The sequence below is a fragment of the Neomonachus schauinslandi genome, chromosome 15 (assembly GCF_002201575.2).
Source record: "Neomonachus schauinslandi chromosome 15, ASM220157v2, whole genome shotgun sequence".
Classification (NCBI taxonomy): Eukaryota; Metazoa; Chordata; class Mammalia; order Carnivora; family Phocidae; genus Neomonachus; species Neomonachus schauinslandi.
The window spans coordinates 42,074,678-42,095,420 of NC_058417.1; the positions used below are offsets into that span (position 1 = coordinate 42,074,678).

At 41.1% G+C, this 20,743-nt stretch overlaps 1 protein-coding gene across 1 annotated transcript; it reads right to left on the bottom strand.

Annotated features, from left to right (window-relative positions):
* Nucleotides 1-52: 52 nt before the first annotated feature.
* On the bottom strand, nt 53-19,842 carry GJC1 (gap junction protein gamma 1). The gene is made up of 3 exons (XM_021681623.1): nt 19,821-19,842; nt 2,987-3,062; nt 53-1,647 (listed from the first exon to the last, which is right to left on the bottom strand). Exon 3 carries the CDS (start codon nt 1,625-1,627, stop codon nt 437-439), a length of 1,191 nt encoding a protein of 396 aa, XP_021537298.1. The 5' UTR covers nt 1,628-1,647; nt 2,987-3,062; nt 19,821-19,842; the 3' UTR covers nt 53-436.
* Between the last annotated feature and the right edge of the window lie 901 nt (nt 19,843-20,743).

Below are 20,743 nucleotides of genomic sequence, written 5' to 3' on the forward strand. Positions count from 1 at the left end.
AGGGTGGCATTTGCTGAACAAAAGTAATAGCATTACCTTAAGGATTTTTTTTTCCTTTAATATAAAAGTATAACTACAGTGGTCCAATATACAAATACAAAAAAAATTCTCGTACTAAAAAAATGTACCATAATACTGTACATACAAAAACTTTTCAACAAGAATGATTTAAATATATCTGTTCTTTTCCAGATCTGGAAGACATAAATGTAAAGTTCCATAACTGTATTATTGCTGGAATATGTGCCCAGGAACACTGTGTTTTCCCCTTTTCTCCCCCTTGTCCCAGCCCCGCTTTCAGAGTCGCCTGAGCTTGGACCATGAGCCAACAGCATCCCTGAAGATAACCAGAGCCAAATGTTTACTCAATGGAAGTCATTATTCAGTGAGCCGCTGCTTACCATAAACTATGAAAAGCACAAGTTTTAAGCCAAGATTAAATCCAGACGGAGGTCTTCCCATCCCCTGATTTACTACTAGCACTGCTCTTGCTGGACCCAGCTTTGGACCCCACTTTGGCTTTTTTTTCCCGGGGTCCATGGGGGTTGTTTTGGTGACTGTAGGCCTGGATTGCTAGATCCAGGCGTTCCTGAGCCATTCTGATCTCTCGCTGCAGAGTCTCCAGGTCAGCTGGGAGGTTCTCCTCATGGCTGCCATACTGCTGTTCCTGGGCGATGTTGGCCTTGTTTTGCTTGTAGGCAATCTTAGCGTTGGACAGTTCGGTGTACTGGATTTGATCTGGTTTGACGGCAATGTTATAGCCAGGGGGAGCAGATGGTGTATTCCAAGTGAAAGGATAATTATAAGCACCCGGATCTTCCAGTTCCCTCCTTTTACTGTTTAGCGAGTCTCGAATTGTCCCAAACCCTAAATGAAGCATTTCCCAAATGTTAAGCAGTAGGCAAAGGCCTGTAACACCATACATTATTAGAAGGAAGATGGTTTTTTCAGTGGGTCTAGAAATAAAGCAGTCTATTTTATGAGGGCAGGGAAGTCTGCTGCACACATAAAATGGATGGACTTGGAAGCCGTACAGAAAATACTGCCCTATCAGAAAACCCACCTCAAAAACGGTCCTTGCCAGCAACTGCAGCACGTAGATCTTCATAAGCCCATCCTCTCGAATCCGCCTTCGGCCATCATGCTTGGGTTTAGGTTGGTTCTGCTCCTTATTTTCTTTTTCACTCTCCAATTCCATTTCTGGATACATCATGGGATCCTCTTCATGGTCCTCTTCTGTTTCTTCCAGAGCCCGGTGCTGTTTCCAACGCATTGCATAGGGTTTGCTTCGAGCTGTCTTCTTGTCTGCTTCGCCATGCTCCATTTTGGCAATCTTATGAATGGCATAGCCCAGGTACATCACCGAGGGGGTTGCCACCAGGATAATCTGGAATACCCAGAAGCGCACATGGGACAGGGGTGCAAAGGCATCATAGCAGACGTTCTCGCAACCTGGCTGCTCTGTGTTACATACAAATTTGCTTTGCTCATCATAATAGATGGACTCCCCTCCTACAGCTGTAAGGACAATCCGGAAGACAATCAATACAGTGAGCCAGATCTTCCCCACAAATGTGGAATGGTTGTGGATCTCCTCTAGCAGGCGAGTCAGGAAGCTCCAACTCATGGTGATTGAATTGGTTTGCCCTGATAAAAATGGAAAAATGCCAAAGGAAAATCAACAAATACTAAAATCTGAAACAATTTTTTCTTGATGATATCTCTAGGAACTACTTTTCTGAATACTTGAAATCTAACTTCAAGGCTCATGTTAGAATGACAGAATAACGAGCATCTCACGCTCTACTACCTCAGGTAGGACAATTCACCTCAGGCTATGAGCACTTGTTTGGGCCTGCAGAATCCTAGGAAGTCTGGTTACCTAGTCCCAAAGGTAAAATTGTAGCTATCATCTGAGATGTATTTCTCAGACCCAGCATACTGGATTCTTTATGTGTACTTTTACTTCATAAGACTTCTTTGGGGCGCCTGGGTGGCTCAGTTGGTTAAGCGACTGCCTTCGGCTCAGGTCATGATCCTGGAGTCCCTGGATCAAGTCCCGCATCGGGCTCCCTGCTCGGCAGGGAGTCTGCTTCTCCCTCTGACCCTCCCCCCTCTCATGTGCTCTCTCTCATTCTCTCTCTCAAATAAATAAATAAAATCTTTAAAAAAAAAAAAAAAAAAAAAGACTTCTTTGTGAGATGTAAATATGAAAATAGAACAAGGCATAGCTTATTCTGTTCAGTCATGGTGAGACTATCACTAAGAACATAATGGGGACACTTAGGCTGGACTCCATTGTGAAGAGGCACTGTATGAGGAAATTTAAATTTTGGACCTGGTGACAAAGTATTAAAAAGAATTAAGGAGATGATACAGCTGCAAATAACTGGCAATGATCAAGAACTAAAACAAAAGGCAGAAGGAACTAGGAAGACACTCCCTAGCTGGATTGCACAGCATAGCAGGTTCCAGGATTCTATATATTTCTGTACTTTGTTTATGGTAGATGTTAAAAATGTTTCCAAACTGAACTGTGAGGACATTAAATCTAATCAATAGGCAAATCCATTTAAAATAGCATTTTGAGGGGCGCCTGGGTGGCTCAGTCGTTGAGCGTCTGCCTTCGGCTCAGGTCATGGTCCCGGGGTCCTGGGATAGAGCCCCGCATCCGGCTCCCTGCTCAGCGGGAAGCCTGCTTCTCCCTCTCCCACTCCCCCTGCTTGTGTTCCCTCTCACTCTCTCTGTCAAATGAATAAATCTTAAAAAAACAAAAACAAAACAGCATTTTGAGGGGCAGTTTTATTCTGAGATTCTTAAATCTATGCCCAGAATTCTGCTAAAAATCATCGAAATGAGGTGATGTATATAAAATCCCTAATGCAACCCCTGACACAAAGCACACTTCTCTCTCCTTCTCTCTCCCAGTTTACTTTTGCAGATTATCAGTGATTATCAGCATGACTGAAGTTTAAATATGCTTTACCTGTTATCCGGAACTTCTGTTATCCAAAATTTTCTTAGAGAAATGATGTTTTGCTTCCAATTTTTCCAGATTCCCTCTGGAAGGAAAAAAGACAAGAGAAGGTCACAAGCTTCCTCCCACAGAAAACGATGAATCATTAAAATGTCATTTTCAGGAAGAAACGAAGTTTTCTATGGAGCACAGGAATCAATCAGCATGAGGTAGAAGCAGGCTTGAGTACCACTGTTTATTCCATTCCCAATGCATGTGGTAGAAAAAACTATGTTTAACAGTAACCCAAAGATAATCTTAAGTCATTGTAGTCTAAGAAAATATGACAGGAAGATGAGTCATTTGTGAAAATCTGAAGCAGATCAACTCTGGCACCTATAGGAAAAAGCCAAAGCAAAAAAAATCTCAATAAATTTAAACCGGGTCACTAAAGGCCTTGTGAAAATCTTCACCCTGGATGCTCTATTCCCGTTCTATTCCCTGGAGCAGCTAATACCTCTCACTGGGATTTAAGCAGCCAACTGGGAGCAAGCTGTTTAGTTCAAACACCCAACAGCTGGCTCTCAGTCACTGGGACACCCGAATCCACATGAGGTGATTTATAAATTCACACAAAGAAACTGCTCAAGGAAAGAAAACACCTGCATCTGTATTGTGGTTAAAAAAAAAAAAAAAAATCGGGGGGGGGGCACGCATGGCTGGCTCAGTTGGTGGAGTGGGCAACTCCTGATCTCAGGGTTGTGCCACGCTGGGTGTAGAGATTACTTAAAAATGAAATCTTAAAAAAAAATCCTGGATAAATTATTGCTTATTATCAAGTTGTGCCAACTCTGAATAGCTGTGGCCAAGAGGCATCCATAAGGTGCCAACTTTGTTCATTTGCTATCATTTAATTAAATAAATAAAACAATCCATAAGTATTAACATGTTCATAGTAACTTAAGAAAAATCTGGGGAGGGGGTTAAGATACAGGGAAAAAACCAGAACAATTTCCAAAAGGCTAGTGAAAATAAGAAAAGACAGTAGTCCAGGCACCTACATAACATTCAAGGGTCACATTATGTACAGAATCTGAATACACAAGCATCTCACCATAGGACTTCAAGACATTCCCAGGCCTAATGTCTAAATGAGCTCAGCACTTCTCTCACTGAATACACAAGTTATAAAACCATAAAAGAGGGATATACAATCTTTAAATGGTGACATAAGTCAAGTTTCCAATATGGAACTCCTGTCATGATTCACATTCCCAAGTTCAGATTGTTCCCAAATACCCCATCTAAAGCATCTCCCCTGAAGCCTGAAATTCTATTTATTCCCATAAGTCAAAATCATCAAAGTACAATTGTTAGTTAGAAAATTCATCCTCTACACCTTCCTCCACACCAAAGACAAACGAGTATCATTTTAAAAAAGATTTTTAGAATTTGAAAGAGAGAGATTGAGTGGGGGGGGCAGAGGGAGAGAGAATCTGAAGCAGACTCCATGCTGAGTGTGAAGCCTGACATGGGGCTCAATCTCATGAGCCTAAGATCATGACCTGAGCTGAAATCAACAGTCAGACGCTTAACTGACTGTGCCACCCAAACAAGTATCTTTTTAGTAATTATTGCTATGAAAGAATTTCTCAACAGTTCAGCATCTCATATAATAATCTAACTTCCTTGGGGTAGGAGGAATGGTGATACGTCCTTCAAAGCTTATATAAGTTATATGGGCGCCTGGGTGGCTCAGATGGTTAAGCATCTGCCTTCGGCTCAGGTCATGATCCCAGGGTCCTGGGATTGAGTCCCGCATCGGGCTCCCTGCTAGGCGGGGAGTCTGCTTCTCTCCCTCTGCCTCTGCCCCTCTCTCTCTCTGACTTTCATGAATTAAAAAAAAAAAAAAAAAAAAAAAAAAAGCTTATATAAGTTATAAAGCAGTGAAACACACCCAGAAGTAGGCACTGTACACTGGCTAAGATGTACGCTAGGCCTAGAAAATGCTGAACTCTTAGAACCTGGTTTCCCATGGGCATTCATAAATGCTACAGCACCCCATACCCATATCTACCATATAAACAGTGTTGTGTTTAGTAACTTAATTCCAGCATCTCATAAAATGGGTGCTGGGAAATTTTCTTTCTAAAATAACCATGGGCTTCCTAAAATGAATGGCTGCATCACCATTGTTTTTATCTACTGAGGAGTCAATAGATTTTTCTTTGATACTCTTTCCAAATCCCTTTCCTTTCCCTGCAAGTATTAAGAGAATGGCTTAAATATCAGACTACACTACTCCAAGGGTGTGTGTGGGGGGGGGGAGGGAGGGAGGCAATGAGAGAGAGAGAGAGAGAGAGAAAACAGAATGAGTAGAAGGGTGGGTTCTGGAATTGACATTTCTAAGCAGAACACGTCATTGCCAAGTGTGGTCTCATTGTCTTCTTGCTCCACTACAGTTCCCTCTCCTCTGCCATTTTTTGCTCTCCTGTCAGAAGCCTAAAATTCAGGACACAGGGGCACCTGGGTGGCTCAGTCGTTAAGTGTCTGCCTTCAGCTCAGGTCATGATCCCAGGGTCCTGGGATCGAGCCCCACATCGGGCTCCCTGCTCCACGGGAAGCCTGCTTCTTCCTCTCCCACTCCCCCTGCTTGTGTTCCCTCTCTTCCTGTGACTCTGTCAAATAAATAAATAAAATCTTTAAAAATAAAAAATAAAAATAAAATTCAGGACATAGTCTTCTCTGACTTCCCTGTTTCAGCAAACAGAATGGATAAGGAATGGGGAGTGAGAGTGTGCAATTAACCTGTGAATGGCTCTCATGAAAAAATAAGAATCATTTTCATACTCTCCATCTATGAAGGGAAAGTGACAGGGGAGCATGTGATGAGTGGTGGTGAGAGGAGGGGGGGATGGCAAATACCTAAGTTTTTTGCTAAGAAAGCCCCAATCGACTTATATGTACTTTTTTTTTTTTTCTTAAAGATTTTATTTATTTGACAGAGACACAGCGAGAGAGGGAACATGACCTGAGTCAAAGGCAGATGCTTAACCGACTGAGCCACCTGGGTGTCCCGGTATTTTTTTTTTTTTTTTTAACATTTTATTTTAAAGTAATTCCTACACCTAACATGAGGCTCAAACTCACAACCCCAATACTGAGAGTTGCATGCTCTACCAACTGAGTCAGCCAGGCACCCCTCAGTTTTTGTTTTTAATATACCAGGACACGGTTCTCCCATATCCCCCGCTACACAGACTATTTCTAGCCTTCTGCCCATTTATTTGCAGAATGTATTCTCAACATAGTACAGACATTAACCACTTGACCTTTAATATAAATACTTGTTTACTATCTTCCTTCACATTTTTAAAAAATATTTTTATTTTTATTTTTTTTTAAGATTTTATTTATTTATTTGACAGAGAGAGACACAGCAAGAGAGGGAACACAAGCAGGGGGAGCAGGAGAGGGAGAAACAGGCTTCCCACGGAGCAGAGAGCCCGATGCAGGGCTCGATCCCAGGACCCCGGGATCATGACCTGAGCTGAAGGCAGATGCTTAACAACTGAGCCACCCAGGCGCCCATTCCTTCACATTTTCTTATTTTTGTATAGTCACATTGGTCTATTTCTTGAATAAATTCAAAGGTGGAAAAGTTATCTCTTCTAGGATGACTTTTTACGTAAAGAATACTGCAATTCATGGTAGCCCATAATTCAAAAGGACTCACACACACACACACAAACGAAAATTATGGTTTGCTTATATAACATTTATTGGACAGAAACCAAATGTGCTATTTTTAGTCCATTTTCCAAATAACTAAAATTACAAATCTACCTTGTCTTGTACTAGAAAATAGAATTTTCAAAATTAGTTGGCATAAACATGGTAATAAATTATATAATTCCCTCTCAAATTCTTTGTATTTGAAGTTTCTACCATTGTACCCTAACAGGATCAAGTCAAAGTTTACCACATTTTTCTGTAAAAAAAGAAACTCATAGGATTTTTCAAGATTGAATACAAAGGATATTATTTGGATTATCCCAGGAGGTAGATATATGACTAGATCCCTTCTAAAAATGAAGAAATGAGATCTAGAAAGCATATAAAATTTGCCCAAGATCATACAGTTATTAAAGTGGTGAAGACAGGCTCTTAACCACTAATAAAGAATTACATTACTGATGGAACTATGTACAGGTTCCATGTGAACACAGAAGGGGGGACCTAATCCCAATCTTTGGCATCAGAATTAAACTAAATAATAAAATAAATTCACAAAGATCAAAAGGGGAAATTTCAGAGTTTAAGACCTTATTTGCAGAATGAATTCAAGTCAAAACAATAACAAAACCAGAAAGAACGCAAAGGTTTCTTGGCAGTTGGAGGAGGGAGGGAATAAAACTGGAAGAGTGGTATCTCCAACAAATGGTTTAATTACTTATTTAATTAATAAGTTTACAAGTTTAATTACTTATTTGGGCACTGAGAATAGGGACAAGAGAAGTTGGTAAACTCAGTTCGGGAGACACCAGTCTGAAATGCGAAAACTTTGTTAAAGGGGAGTTACTAGGATGATTGTATACATATACGGAGCTAAGAGCTGTGCCCGACCTCACTGCAAGCACCATTACTCCCAGTGCTGTTGCAACTTTCAGACTTGTCACCGTATCTGAACTGGGAGCCCCCAAAGTTACACATCTTCCACCTCTGCTTCCTTAGCATCTAACCCAGTAACTGGCACATGTTAAGTGCTAAATTAACTGACTGACAAACGAATAAATACATTCCTATGGGACCTGTTTTATACTTATTACAATCTCTTCTGTATTTTTCTCCTAGATTCCCACTGCATCAGCCTGTCCATAAAAAGAATAAGCAGCTTCAGGGTGCTGGATGGCTCAACTGGTTGGGTGTCCGACTCGATTTCAGCTCAAGTCATGATCTCAGGGTTGTGGGATCTAGCCCTGTGTGGGGCTCCATGCTCAGGAGTCTGCTTGAGATTCTCTCTCTTCCTCTCCCTCTGCTCATACATGTGCATACACACTCTAAAATAAATAAATCTTTTTTCTTCCTTTTTTTAAAATAAGCAGCCTCATGAAGCAATGAACCTTGGTTCACAAAACAGTTTAAGCAGAAAATGGACTGCTGTATGGAGTTAGGTGTTAGGCAAAACACTAGGCTAGAAATGAAGAGTTTCACTTCGAAGTTTTTGGTTGTATTTTTTTTAATTAAAAAAAATTTATTTATTTATTTATTTGAGAGAGACAGAGCGAGCCAGAGAGAAAGCATGAGCAGAAGGGAAGGGCTGAGGCAGAAGCAGACCCCCCCACTAAACAGGGAGCCCAAAGCAGAGCTCAGTCTCAGGACCCTGGGATCATGACCTGAGTTGAAGGCAGATGCTTAACTGATTGAGCCACCCAGGCGCCCCGAAACCTGTTTTTAATCTTGGTTCATTACCTTTCAGAAAACCATTTGCTTACTTTTCCATAGCTGTCTCCCTTTCCCATTTCTCTTCAAATTTCTCTTCAAAATCTACCTCAGATTCCCAAATCCTAGCCCAATTTCAAATTTTCAGATGCTCTTATATTCCTCTTCACTGAGGAAAATAAGTGCCAACAGATGGAAATGCTCTCAACTTTCTTCTCTTCATATTTAAAAACCAGACCAAATATGTGAAACAATAGCTCTCAGACATTAGACAACAGGCAGTACAAGACAGGGATCCCCAAGAAGGGAAACTAACAGGTGAGACCTTTGATTGTTCTAGCTTACTGCATGGAGAGAGTTTCCAGGCTGCAGAGCAGGGAGGAGGGAACCCAGAGGACCTGGCTGATTCACTGAATTGAGGAGACAGAGTACACAATTTGGAGAGAGGCCAATGTAGCTAGAATTCCCAGGGCAGAGTACTGGAAAGGAGAAAGCTACAGAGAGCAAGCTCTGGAGATCAGCACTGGATTCTCCTCAGTCTTTAGCTGAGTACTGACCAGTAAGGAAATTACCCAAAGAAGGGACATAAACCAGAAGATATGCAGACCGACCCCCAGATATCACATAGGGCAGAAATAATTTGTGTTCCTACTAGCCAGAGTGGAAAGACATCCTAACACATGGGGCATTATATAGAGTACTCAGAAAGGTTAATGCCTCAGAAGTGGGGCATAATTTAGACCAAACCTTAAAGTTCCCCTCAACACGGGTGCCTGGCTGGCTCAGTTGGAGGAGCGTGTGACTCTTGATCTCAGGGTTGTGAGTTCAAGTTCCACACGGGGTGCAGAGATTACTTAAAAACAAAGTTCCCCTCAATAAAGTTTAAAAGCAAGCAAAAGCAAGCCCTGAAAACTCAAACTGTTCAGAAGTTAAAAGTATCCAGCACAAATCTCAAAAATATTTAAATGATCAAAAAACCAAAAAGCCAGAACCCAACAATTCATAATATTTGGCATCCAATAGAAAATTACCAGGCATACGGGAAAATATGATCCATAAGGAGAAAAATCAACAGATACAAACCCAGAAATGATACATCTAGAACTAGGAGAAATTCTTAAAGCAGCTGTTATACAATGTCCACAACAGCCAAACTATGGAAAGAGCCCAGATATCCATCAACAGATAAACACAATGTAGTGTGTGTGTGTGTGTGTGTGTGTATATATATATATGGATAAAGAAAACGTAGTATGTACACACACACACACACACACACACACACACACACCCAGAGGAATACTACTCAGCCATCAAAAAAGAATACGAAATCTTGCCATTTGCAATGACGTGGATGGAACTAGAGGGTATTATGCTAAGCGAAATAAACCAATCAGAGAAAGACAATTATCATATGATCTCACTGATATGTGGAATTTAAGAAACAAAACAGAGGATCATAGGGGAAGAGAGGAAAAAATAAAGAAGAAATCAGAGAGGGAGACAAACCATCAGAGACTCTTAATCATAGGAAACAAACTGAGGGTTGCTGGAGGGGAGGGGCGTGTGGGGATGGGGTAACTGGGTGATGGACATTAAAGAGGGCATGTGATGTAATGAGCACTGGGTATTATATAAGACTGATGAATCACTGACCTCTACCTCTGAAACTAATAATATATTATATGTTAATTATTGGAATTTAAATTAAAAAATTATTTTTTAAATGGGCAAAGGGTTGGGGCACCTGGGTGGCTCAGTCGGTTAACTGCCTGCCTTCGGCTCAGGTCGTGGTCCCAGGTTCCTGGGATGGAGCCCCCGTGTTGGGGTCCCTGCTCAGCGGGGAGTCTGCTTCTCCCTCTCCCTCCCCGCCACCCATTCTGTCTCTCCCTTAAAAAAACCACAGAGGCTAGAAGGTAGTGGTACATTTTTCAAGGGCTTCAGAAAAGAACTGTCAATAAGAATTCTATATCCAATGAAAAGATCCTTCAGGAATTAGGGGCGCCTGGGTGGCTCAGTGGTTAAGCATCTGCCTTCGGCTCAGGTCATGATCCCAGGGTCCTGGGATTGAGCCCCGCATCGGGCTCCCTGCTCAGTGGGAAGCCTGCTTCTTCCTCTCCTACTCCCCCTGCTTGTGTTCCCTCTCTCGCTGTGTCTCTCTGTCAAATAAATAAATAAGATCTTAAAAAAATAAAAAAATAAAATCACTTGCATATAAACGCTCACAACAATTTTATTTCTAATAGCACAAACCTAGAAACAACACAAATGCCTATCAGCAGAGTAATGAATAAATAAATTGCGGTAGACTCATAAAGTAGAATAGTACTCAGCAATAAAAAGAATAAACTATTGATACGTACCGCACGGGTGAATCTCAAAGTAATTAGGCCAAATGAAAATCAGGCAAAAAAAGAGTAAACACTGTATGACTCCATTTATATAAAATTCTAGAAAATGCAAACTAATCTGTAATGACAGAAAGGAAACCAGTGGTTGGTTGCCTAAGGATGAGTTGGGGGTGGAGTGCCAGGTGGGGGGTAAGAAGGAGGGATTACAAAAGCGTATGAGAAATCTTTTGGGTAAGATGAATATGTTCATTCTTGTGATGATGGTTCTACAGGTGTATACATGTCATAATAACTCACCAAACTGTATACTTCAAAGATGTGTAATTTAGGGGCGCCTGGGTGGCTCAGTCAATGAGCGTCTCCCTTCGGTTCAGGTCATGATCCCAGGGTCCTGGGATCGAGCCCCGCATCGGGCTCCCTGCTCCGCGGGAAGCCTGCTTCTTCCTCTCCCACTCCCCCTGCTTGTGTTCCCTCTCTCGCTGAGTCTCTCTCTGTCAAATAAATAAATAAATCTTAAAAAAAAAAAAAATCTGTAATTTGTTGTTATGTCAATTATATACCCTCAAAACTGTTCAAGACTTAGTCAGATATGCAAAAGCTGAAAGAAGTCATCCTCAGCAAGCCAGCACTACAAAAGATGTTAAAATTAAGTTTTTTTCTTAAGATTTATTTATTTAAAGATTTTATTTATTTGAGAGGGAGAGAGAAAGAATGAGCACAAGTCGGGGGGGGGAGGGGAGGGCAGAGGGAGAGAGAATCTCCAGCAGACTCCGCACGAAGGGGGAAGCCCAAACGGGGCTTGATCCCACGACCCCGAGATCACAACCTGAGCTGAAACCAAGAGTCGAACGCTTAACTGACTGTTGTCAGGTGCTCCTAAAATTAAGTCTTTCAGGCAAAAAAATAATGACATCAGCGGGGAAGGGGATGAGCAAAATGGGTGAAGGGGAGTAGGATACACAGGCTTCCTGTTATGGAATAAGACACAAGAATAAAAGGTACAGCACAGGGAATATAATCAGTGGTACTGTAATAACGTTGCATGGTAACAGATGATAGCTACACTTGTGAACACAGCATAAGGTATATCACTATGTTGTAACCTGAAACTAATGTAACACCATGGGTCAACTATACTCAAATTGAAAGAACAAAACAAAAACCAGAAACCCACTCTTTTGACAAGCTAAAAAACAAACAAAAATCCTGACAGAAGATGGAAATTTTAATCTACACAAAGGAATGAAGGACACAAATATAAAAGACTTCTGACCTTCTGTTATTTAAAAAATTTTAAAAAAGGTAATTGGCTTTTTAAAGCAAAAATGGCAACAATTTATTGTAGAATTTATATTTCTTTCTTTTTTTTTTTTTCCTCCAAAGATTTTATTTATTTGAGATAGTGAGGGCAAGAGCACGAGCTGGGAGACTGAGGGAGAGGGAGAAGCAGGCTCCCCACTGATCAGGGAGCCCAATGTGGGACTTGATCCAAGGACCCTGGGATCATGACTTGAGCCGATGGCAGGTGCTTAACCGACTAAGCCACTCAGGTGCCCCTGGAATTTCTATTTCTTATCACACTTCTTTTTCTTAGAGATAAAAGTATGAAAATAATACCACAAAAAAACCAAGGCAAAGGAAATGGAAATATACCATTGTAAGGTTATAATTCAAGAAGTGATTTAATATTACCTAAATGCAGACTATGATAAATTAAAGATGGCTACAGTAAACCCCAAATCAACCATTAAAATAACAAAACAATGTTACACCTAATAAACCAACAAAGGAGATAATATGGAATCATAAAAAGCAAATGAGACAAAGAGAACAAATAGGAATATTGTGGATTTAAACCCTATGATATCAATAATCACATTAAATGTAAATGGTCTAATAGTCAATTAAAAGGCAGAGATTGTCAGACTGGATTAAATAAGCAAGATCTAACTATATGCTGCCTATATAGAAATCCACTTTAAGTATAAAGCCACAAAGCAATTAAAAGCAAAACTACAGAGAAAGATGTAACACGTTAACAATAATGAAAAGAACAGGGGCACCTGGGCGGCTCAGTAGGTTGAGCATCTATCTGCCTTCAGCATGGGTCATGATCCCAGGGTACTGGGATCAGCCCTACATCAGGCTCCCTGCTCAGCAGGGAGCTTGCTTCTTTTCCCTCTCCCTCTGCTCCTCGCCCTGCTTGTGCTCTCTCTGTCAAATAAATAAATAAATAAAATCTTTAAAAAAAAAAAGAGTATATATTAATATCAGAAAAAGTATATATATATATATATATTTTTTTTTAAAGATTTATTTATTTATTTGACAGTGAGAGAGGGAACACAAGCAGGGCGAGTGGGAGAGGGAGAAGCAGGCTTCCCGCGGAACAGGGAGCCCGATGTGGGGCTCGATCCCAGGACCCTGGGATCATGACCTGAGCCGAAGGCAGACGCTTAACGACTGAGCCACCCAGGTGCCCCCAGAAAAAGTATATTTCAGAGCAAGGAATAACCTGAAATAAAGAAGGTCCTTTCATAATGATAAGGAGATCGATGCATCAATAGGACATAAAATTTCCACATTTTTAGGGGCAACCGGGTAGCTCAGTTGGTTGTGTGTCCGACTCCTGATTTTGGCTCAGGTCATGATCTCAGGGTCATGAGATCAAGCCCTGACTCAGCGGGGAGTCTGCTTGAGATTCTTTCTCCTTCTCTCTCTAAAAATAAATCTTAAAAAAAAACATTTCTACATGTTTATACACATATTAACAGAGCTTCAAAAGAGATGAAGCAAAGACTGATAAAGCAATTGACAAACCCACAATTAACAGTTAAGAGATTTCAGCACCCCTCACTCAATAATTCAGAGAACAGAGAAAAAAAAAAAACAAAGAGTACACATATAACAAACACTACTCACTATTAACCACTAAACCACTGACATTTAAAGAACACTCCACCCAAGGGCAAAAGAATTCACAATTTTTTCAAAGACACAGAGAACATTTACTGAGACAGACCATATTCTGGGTCATTAACAAAAGTCTCAATACATTTAAAATTATTCAAATCAGGGGTGCCTGGGTGGCTGTCAGTTAAGCATCTGACTCTGTTTCGGCTTAAGTCATGGTCTTGGGTCGGGGGATAGAGCTCTGCGTCAGGCTCCATGGTCAACACAGAATCTGCTGGAGATTCTCTCTCCCTCTGCCCCTTTCCCTGCTTCCTCTCTCTCTAAATAAATAAAATCTTTAAAAAATTATTCAAATCATACAAAGTATGTGCTCTGATCACAATGGAATTAAATTAGCAATCACTCAAATTTAGCTAATTCCTATTCTCTCTCTCTAAACACTGAAAAATCTCCATATGGATGCCTGAAAAGAACGATTTTCTTTTCCTCTTCCCCTCTATCCTCAAAATTTACCTCCTACATTTCCATGACCAATTAATTGTGACTTTTTTCAGAAAGCAATCTTTATTTTCCCTATAAAAAACAAGACACAATTTAGGATTCACTGAACACTTATGTGCCAGGAACCATAAAGGCTGTTCATTTATTTTAGTTCTCATAAAATTATCTTTTTTTTTTAAAGATTTTATTTATTTATTTGAGAGAGAGAGACAGTGAGAGAGGGAACACAAGCAGGGGGAGTGGGAGAGGGAGAAGGAGGCTTCCCACTGAGCAGGGAGGCCGGTGTGGGGCTCGACCCCAGGACCCTGGGATCATGACCCGAGCCGAAGGCAGACGCCCAATGACCGAGCCATCCAGGCGCCCCTAAAATTGTATCTTTTAAATAAGAATCAGGTTCACGAAAGTTAAGTAGTGTGGTCAAAGTCACAACTACTGGCACAGATTGGTTCAAATAGGCTGGTTTAACTCCAAAGTAGTCTTTTTCTTAGATTTTATTTATTTGAGAGAGAGAGCACGTGATCGGGGGAAGGCGCAGAGGGAGAGGAAGAAGCAGACTCCCCACCAAGCAGGGAGACTGATGCAGGGCCTGATCCGAGGACCCTGAGATCATGACTTGAGCCGAAGGCAGGTGCTCAACCAACTGAGCCACCCAGGCCCCCTGTCACCAAAATCTTCTATTTTTGCTATGTAGTATTTTCTTAACTCTAATATCCAATAAACCATTAATTTATAAATTATTACTTCACAATGCTCTCAAATACATCATACACATCTGAATTTAAATATCTAAAATATCTCAAGAATTGAAAACTACCTAAATGGCTAATAATTGATGATGAGTGGTGAATACAGTACACATACCACCAATCCACCAAAACAACTTACCAAAGATAACTTCTACAGTGCCAAATTCAATGGTCAATTCTCTTATTCAACCTTTTAAGCTATATTTGATACACCTGATCACTCCTTCCTCTCTGAAATACTACCCCCCACCCCGCCACCCTGGCTTCCCTGATCTTCCCTGATCTCGTAGTCCTCTGGCTATTATTTTTCAGTTTCTATTTCAGTCTCACTTCTCCTATGCAAACTTCTAAATACATATTCTCATCTTTATCCTACCTTATTACCCTATCCTCCTCAGTGTTCTTTCTGGGTTCCTGCACCAGAATTCAAGCTGTAAATGATGTCACATTTGTTTCAACATCTCCCTTGAACTTCAGGCTGGAAATTCAACTGCTACTCGACATCTTCTCTTGGCTGTCTAATAGGCACCAAATTTAAAATACCCCAAACCAACCCTCCCATCCTCTGAAGGCCTACTCCGTCTTCAGTTATCCAAATCTAAATAAATGGCTCCACCATTCATGTAGTTCCTCTAGTAAAAAATCTTTAAGTCAGCCTCACTCCTTTTGTCACTTCAAAATAGATCCACAGTCCAACCACTTATTACCACCTCCATTACTACCACTCTGATCCAAGCCACCTTCATTTCTATCAAAGACTACTGTAAAAGCAAAAGTCTTCTAACTGGTCTCCTAGCTTATGCTCTTATCCCTTTCAAATCTATTCTCCAAAAAGCAACCAGAGTAAAGCTTTTATTTATTTTTTAAAAGATTTTTATTTAGGGCGCCTGGGTGGCTCAGTTGGTTAAGCGACTGCCTTCGGCTCAGGTCATGATCCTGGAGTCCTGGGATCGAGTCCCGCATCGGGCTCCCTGCTCAGCAGGGAGTCTGCTTCTCCCTCGACCCTCCTCCCTCTCATGCTCTCTGTCTCTCATTCTCTCTGTTTCAAATAAATAAATAAAATCTTTAAAAAAAAAAAAAAAGAAAGGATAGATGAAATGTTCTAGTCACACATGGTACCTTATGCAGCAATGAGAATGCTTTTTTTTTTTTTAAAGATTTTATTTTATTTATTTATTTGAGAGAGAGAGAATGAGATAGAGAGCATGAGAGGGGGAGGGTCAGAGGGAGAAGCAGACCCCCCGCTGAGCAGGAAACCCGATGCGGGACTCGATCCTGCGACTCCAGGATCATGACCTGAGCCGAAGGCAGTCGCTTAACCAGCTGAGCCACCCAGGCGCCCCCAGAGTAAAGGTTTTAAAAAGTCAGATCATTTCCCTTTTCTGCTCAAAACAAAAACAAAGGAAAAAAACAACAACCAAAACCTACAAAAAACAAATAAAAACCCCACCCAATAATCCAAGAGAAAACAGGCAAGGGACACAAACAGACATTCCATGGCAAAATCCCCTATAAGTTCCCCTAATAAAGATGCACAACATGGATGAACCTTGAAAAAATGCTAAATGAAATAAATCAAACACAAAAAAAGCCATACTTTATACGATTCCATTTATATGAAATGTCTGGAACATGCAAATCCAGAGACAGAAAGATTAGTGGTTGTCTGGGGCTTTGAGAAATAGAATGTGACTATTAATGGATTACAGGGTATCTCTTTGGGATGATGAAAATTTGACAGTGGTGATAGCTACAAAAGCTTCTGAATATACTGAAAACCAATGAATTGTACACTTTAAAAGGATGAAATTTAAGGCATGTGAATTATATCTCAAAAATAAAACTACTTTGAGATAGAATTCTATCATGTTGGCAAAAATAAAACAGCTGGGAAGGCTATGGAGAAACAGATGTTCTCATACATTGTTGTTGGAAGTGGTACAACCTCGGATGGCAATTTGGCAATATCTAACAAAATTATAAATACACCTATCCTTTGACCTGGAATCTCACTTTTGGGAACAATCACATTATTTCTATAATGGACTCAAATGTCCACTGTCTAGGGAATGGTTATATTCACTATGGTCTATCTATACAAATAAGAATGCTCTCCCTGTATAGAAACATCTAAGACATTTAAACTGAAAATAGCAACGTATTTAAGTGTATATTTAGGCATACCTTTTATGTAGGGAGGAAAAAAATAGCAATGTGTTTTTGCTTTTATTTGTATAAAGAAACACAAGGGGGGGATGGGCTGGCTCATCTGGAAGGGCATGGGACTCTTGATTTCCGGGTTGTGAGTTCGAGCCCCACATTGGGTGTAGAGATTACTTAAATGAATAAACAAACTTAAAAAAAAAAAAAAAAAGAGAGCCTAAAAGGACACACAAAAAAACTAATAAAAGTACAAGAGGAGAGTAAGGAGGATAGGGTAGGATCAACACTTCTGATCATATATCTTTTTATTTTTTTAAAGATTTATTTGAGAGACAGAAAGCGTGCGCGCGCACACGAGCAGGGGGAGGAGTAGAGAGAGAAGCAGGCTCCCCAATGAGCAGGGAGCACAATGTGGGACTTGATCCCAGGAAGCTGGGGTCATGACCTGGGCCAAAGGCAAGACGCTTAACCGACTGAGCCACCCAGGTGCCCTATATATCTTAAAACAAAAAAGAAAATAAAAAATTTTTGAGAGAGAGAGCACGTGCAAGGGTAGGGGCAGAGTAAAAGGGAGAGAATCTCAGACTCCCCACTGAGGGTGGAACCCAACATGAGACTTGATCTCAGACCCTGAGATCATGACTTGAGCTGAAACCAAGTCAGTCTCAAACTGACTGAGCCACCCAGGTGCCCCTATATATCTTTTTATATTTTGTGGTTTTTTTGAACCAAATGAATGTACTAGCTTTTATTTATTTATTTTTTTTTAAGATTTTATTTACTTAATTGAGAGAGTGTGGGGCGTCTGGGTGGCTCAGTTGGTTAAGCATCTGCCTTCGGCTCAGGTCACGATCTCAGGGTCTTGGGAGTCTGCTTCTCTCTGTGCCTCCCCCCTCACTCCTGCTCATGCTCTCTCGCACTCTCTCTCAAATAAATAAAATCTTTAAAAAAAAAAAAAAATCGAGAGAGTGAGCGAGAAAACACAAGCCAAGGGAGGGGCAAAGGGAGAGGGAGAAGCAGGCTCCCCACTGAGCAGGGAGCCCAACATGGGGTTCCATCCGAAGGACCCTGGGATCACACCCGAGCCAAAGGCAGATGCTTAACTGACTGAGCCACCCAGGTGCCCCAATATACTAGCTTTTAAAAGAAAATACCTCTAGGGGCGCCTGGGTGGCTCAGTCGGTTAAGCGTCTGCCTTTGGCTCAGGTCATGATCCCAGGGTCCTGGGATCGAGCCCCGTGTCGGGCTCCCTGCTCTGCGGGAAGCCTGCTTCTCCCTCTCCCACTCCCCCTACTTGTGTTCCCTCTCTCGCTGTGTCTCTCTCTCTCAAATAAATAAAATCTTTAAAAAAAAAAAAAAATTACCTCTAAAGGCATTCATTCCATGCCCTACTGAATAAACTAGGCTTGAGATTTTTTAAAAAATCCTATTGTAAACAAATTTTTCTTCAAAAATCCAATGTTTTATGCGTTCATCTTAATTTGTTTTACTTCAAATTGAAAAATTCATTATTTACATTAATTTACACTATGCATTTTTTTTTTAAAGATTTTATTTATTTATTTGACAGAGAGAGACACAGCGAGAGAGGGAACACAAGCAGGGGGAGTGGGAGAGGGAGAAGCAGGCTTCCCGTGGAGCAGGGAGCCCGACGCGGGGCTTGATCCCAGGATCCTGGGATCATGACCTGAGCCGAAGGCAGACGCTTAACGACTGAGCCACCCAGGCGCCCCTACACTATGCATTTTCATATATGATTTGTTGTTTCCTTTATTAAACCCACTTCCCCTGGGGCACCTGGGTGGCTCAGTCAGTTAAGTGTCCGACTCAAGTCATGATCTCAGGGTTCTGAGACTGAGCCCTGTGTTGGGTGCCATGCTCAGCTAGGAGTATGCTTGAGATTTCCTCTGCCCCTTTGCCCCCCACCCTGCCCCGCTTTCTAAAATAAATAAAATCTTAAAAAACAAAAACAAAGACAAAACTACTTCCCTGGACACTCTCATGTTTGCTCCTCCTCATGCTTCTCTTCAGAGGTCACCTCCTGTGCTGAGGCCTTCTCTGACCACCTACCTATAATAACATCCCTCCATCACTTTTTTTTTTTTAAGATTTTATTTATTTATTTGACAGAGACACAGCAAGAGAGGGAACACAAGCAGGGGGAGTGGGAGGGAGAAGTAGGCCTCCCGCAGAGCAGGGAGCCCCGCACCCAATGCGGGGCTTGATCCCATGACCTGAGCCGAAGGCAGATGTTTAACGACTGAGCCACCCAGGCACCCCCATCCATCACTTTCTATACCTTCTCCCTGCCTTTTTCCTTCACTTATCAACACTACCTAACATATTTTTTATTTGTTAATTTGTTCATTATAAGGGCTTTGTTATTGTATCCCTGGCACTTAGAACAGTGAGCACCTCAGTAAGTGCTCAGTAACTATTCACTGAATGACTTAATAAATTTGAATCTCTGCTCATTGATTTTCCTCAACTTTCTTTTTAAGTATTCTCTATTCCCACCGTGGGACTTGAACTTACAACTCTGACATCAAGAATTGCATGCTCTACCAACTAAGACAGCCAGGCACCCCTCCTCTGCTTTAAATTGTCTTTCCACAATTTCCTACCTAGAAAAAGTTCATCCTTTAAGATCTAGCTCAAGGTCACTTCAAGTTTCCTTAACCTCCTCAATTAATCCTTCCCCACCGAAAGTCCATAATAATTCTTCATTCCCCCAATATCAGGACTTACTCTATTAAATCAACATTAGTGATACTGGTTTCTTCTACTGAAATATGAGTTCCCTGATGTCTGGAAAGTCCAGGTTTCTTTAAATTTTCTGGACACTTAGCTCCTAGTATGCTGGCCAGGACACAAAAAGCACTCAATGAATATGTGTTGTATTAAACAGAAGATATGAATGAATTTGTACAAAGTAGAAAATGTAAAACATGTTTACTAATATAATATTTCAGAACAGAATACAATGAATGGTATGAAAGTACAAAATCTGAAAATACTCAGAGAGCGGGTGCCTGGGTGGTTCAGTCTGCTAAGTGTCTGCCTTTGGCTCGGGTCATGATCCTGGGGTCCTGGGATGGAGTCCCGCATCGGGCTCTCTGCTTTGCGGCGAGCCTGCTTCTCCCTCTCCCTACAGCTCCCCTTCTTTGTGCTCTCTCTCTCTGTCAAATAAATAAAATCTTAAAAAAAAAAAAAACACAAAAAAACAAAATCTCAGAGAAGGGAAAGAGACTAATTCCTATGAATTAAAAGGTACAAGCTTTCAATTATACCGGAGAAAATGGTGTGAGTGAGAAGTTGCCTAAGAAGCCTCTTAGACTGAAATATGAGGGAGGATGCTTGGGAAGTAGTTGTAGAGAAGGCTGAACAGGGAAGTCAGACGTCTGTTTGCAGAGGGTCTTAGCATACCACAGAACCTGAAATTAAAGCATGTAAGTATCACTACTTCAGATGTTGTCCACAGACCACCTTCATCAGAATTATCCAGAAGGAAATGTTCAAAGTGCTGATTCCCACGTCCTACTTACAACTCCCACTCCTAGGCTCACAGATTCAGAATCTAACTAATCTTCTATGGTTGAACATTAGGTTGTTCACAGTGGTTTGTTATAATACTCATAACTTTGTACACAAACCCACTTATACACTTAGGA

Bases quoted from the DNA above. Each gene is read 5' to 3' on its own strand.
- GJC1 (XM_021681623.1), bottom strand. From the start codon at position 1,627: ATGAGTTGGAGCTTCCTGACTCGCCTGCTAGAGGAGATCCACAACCAT.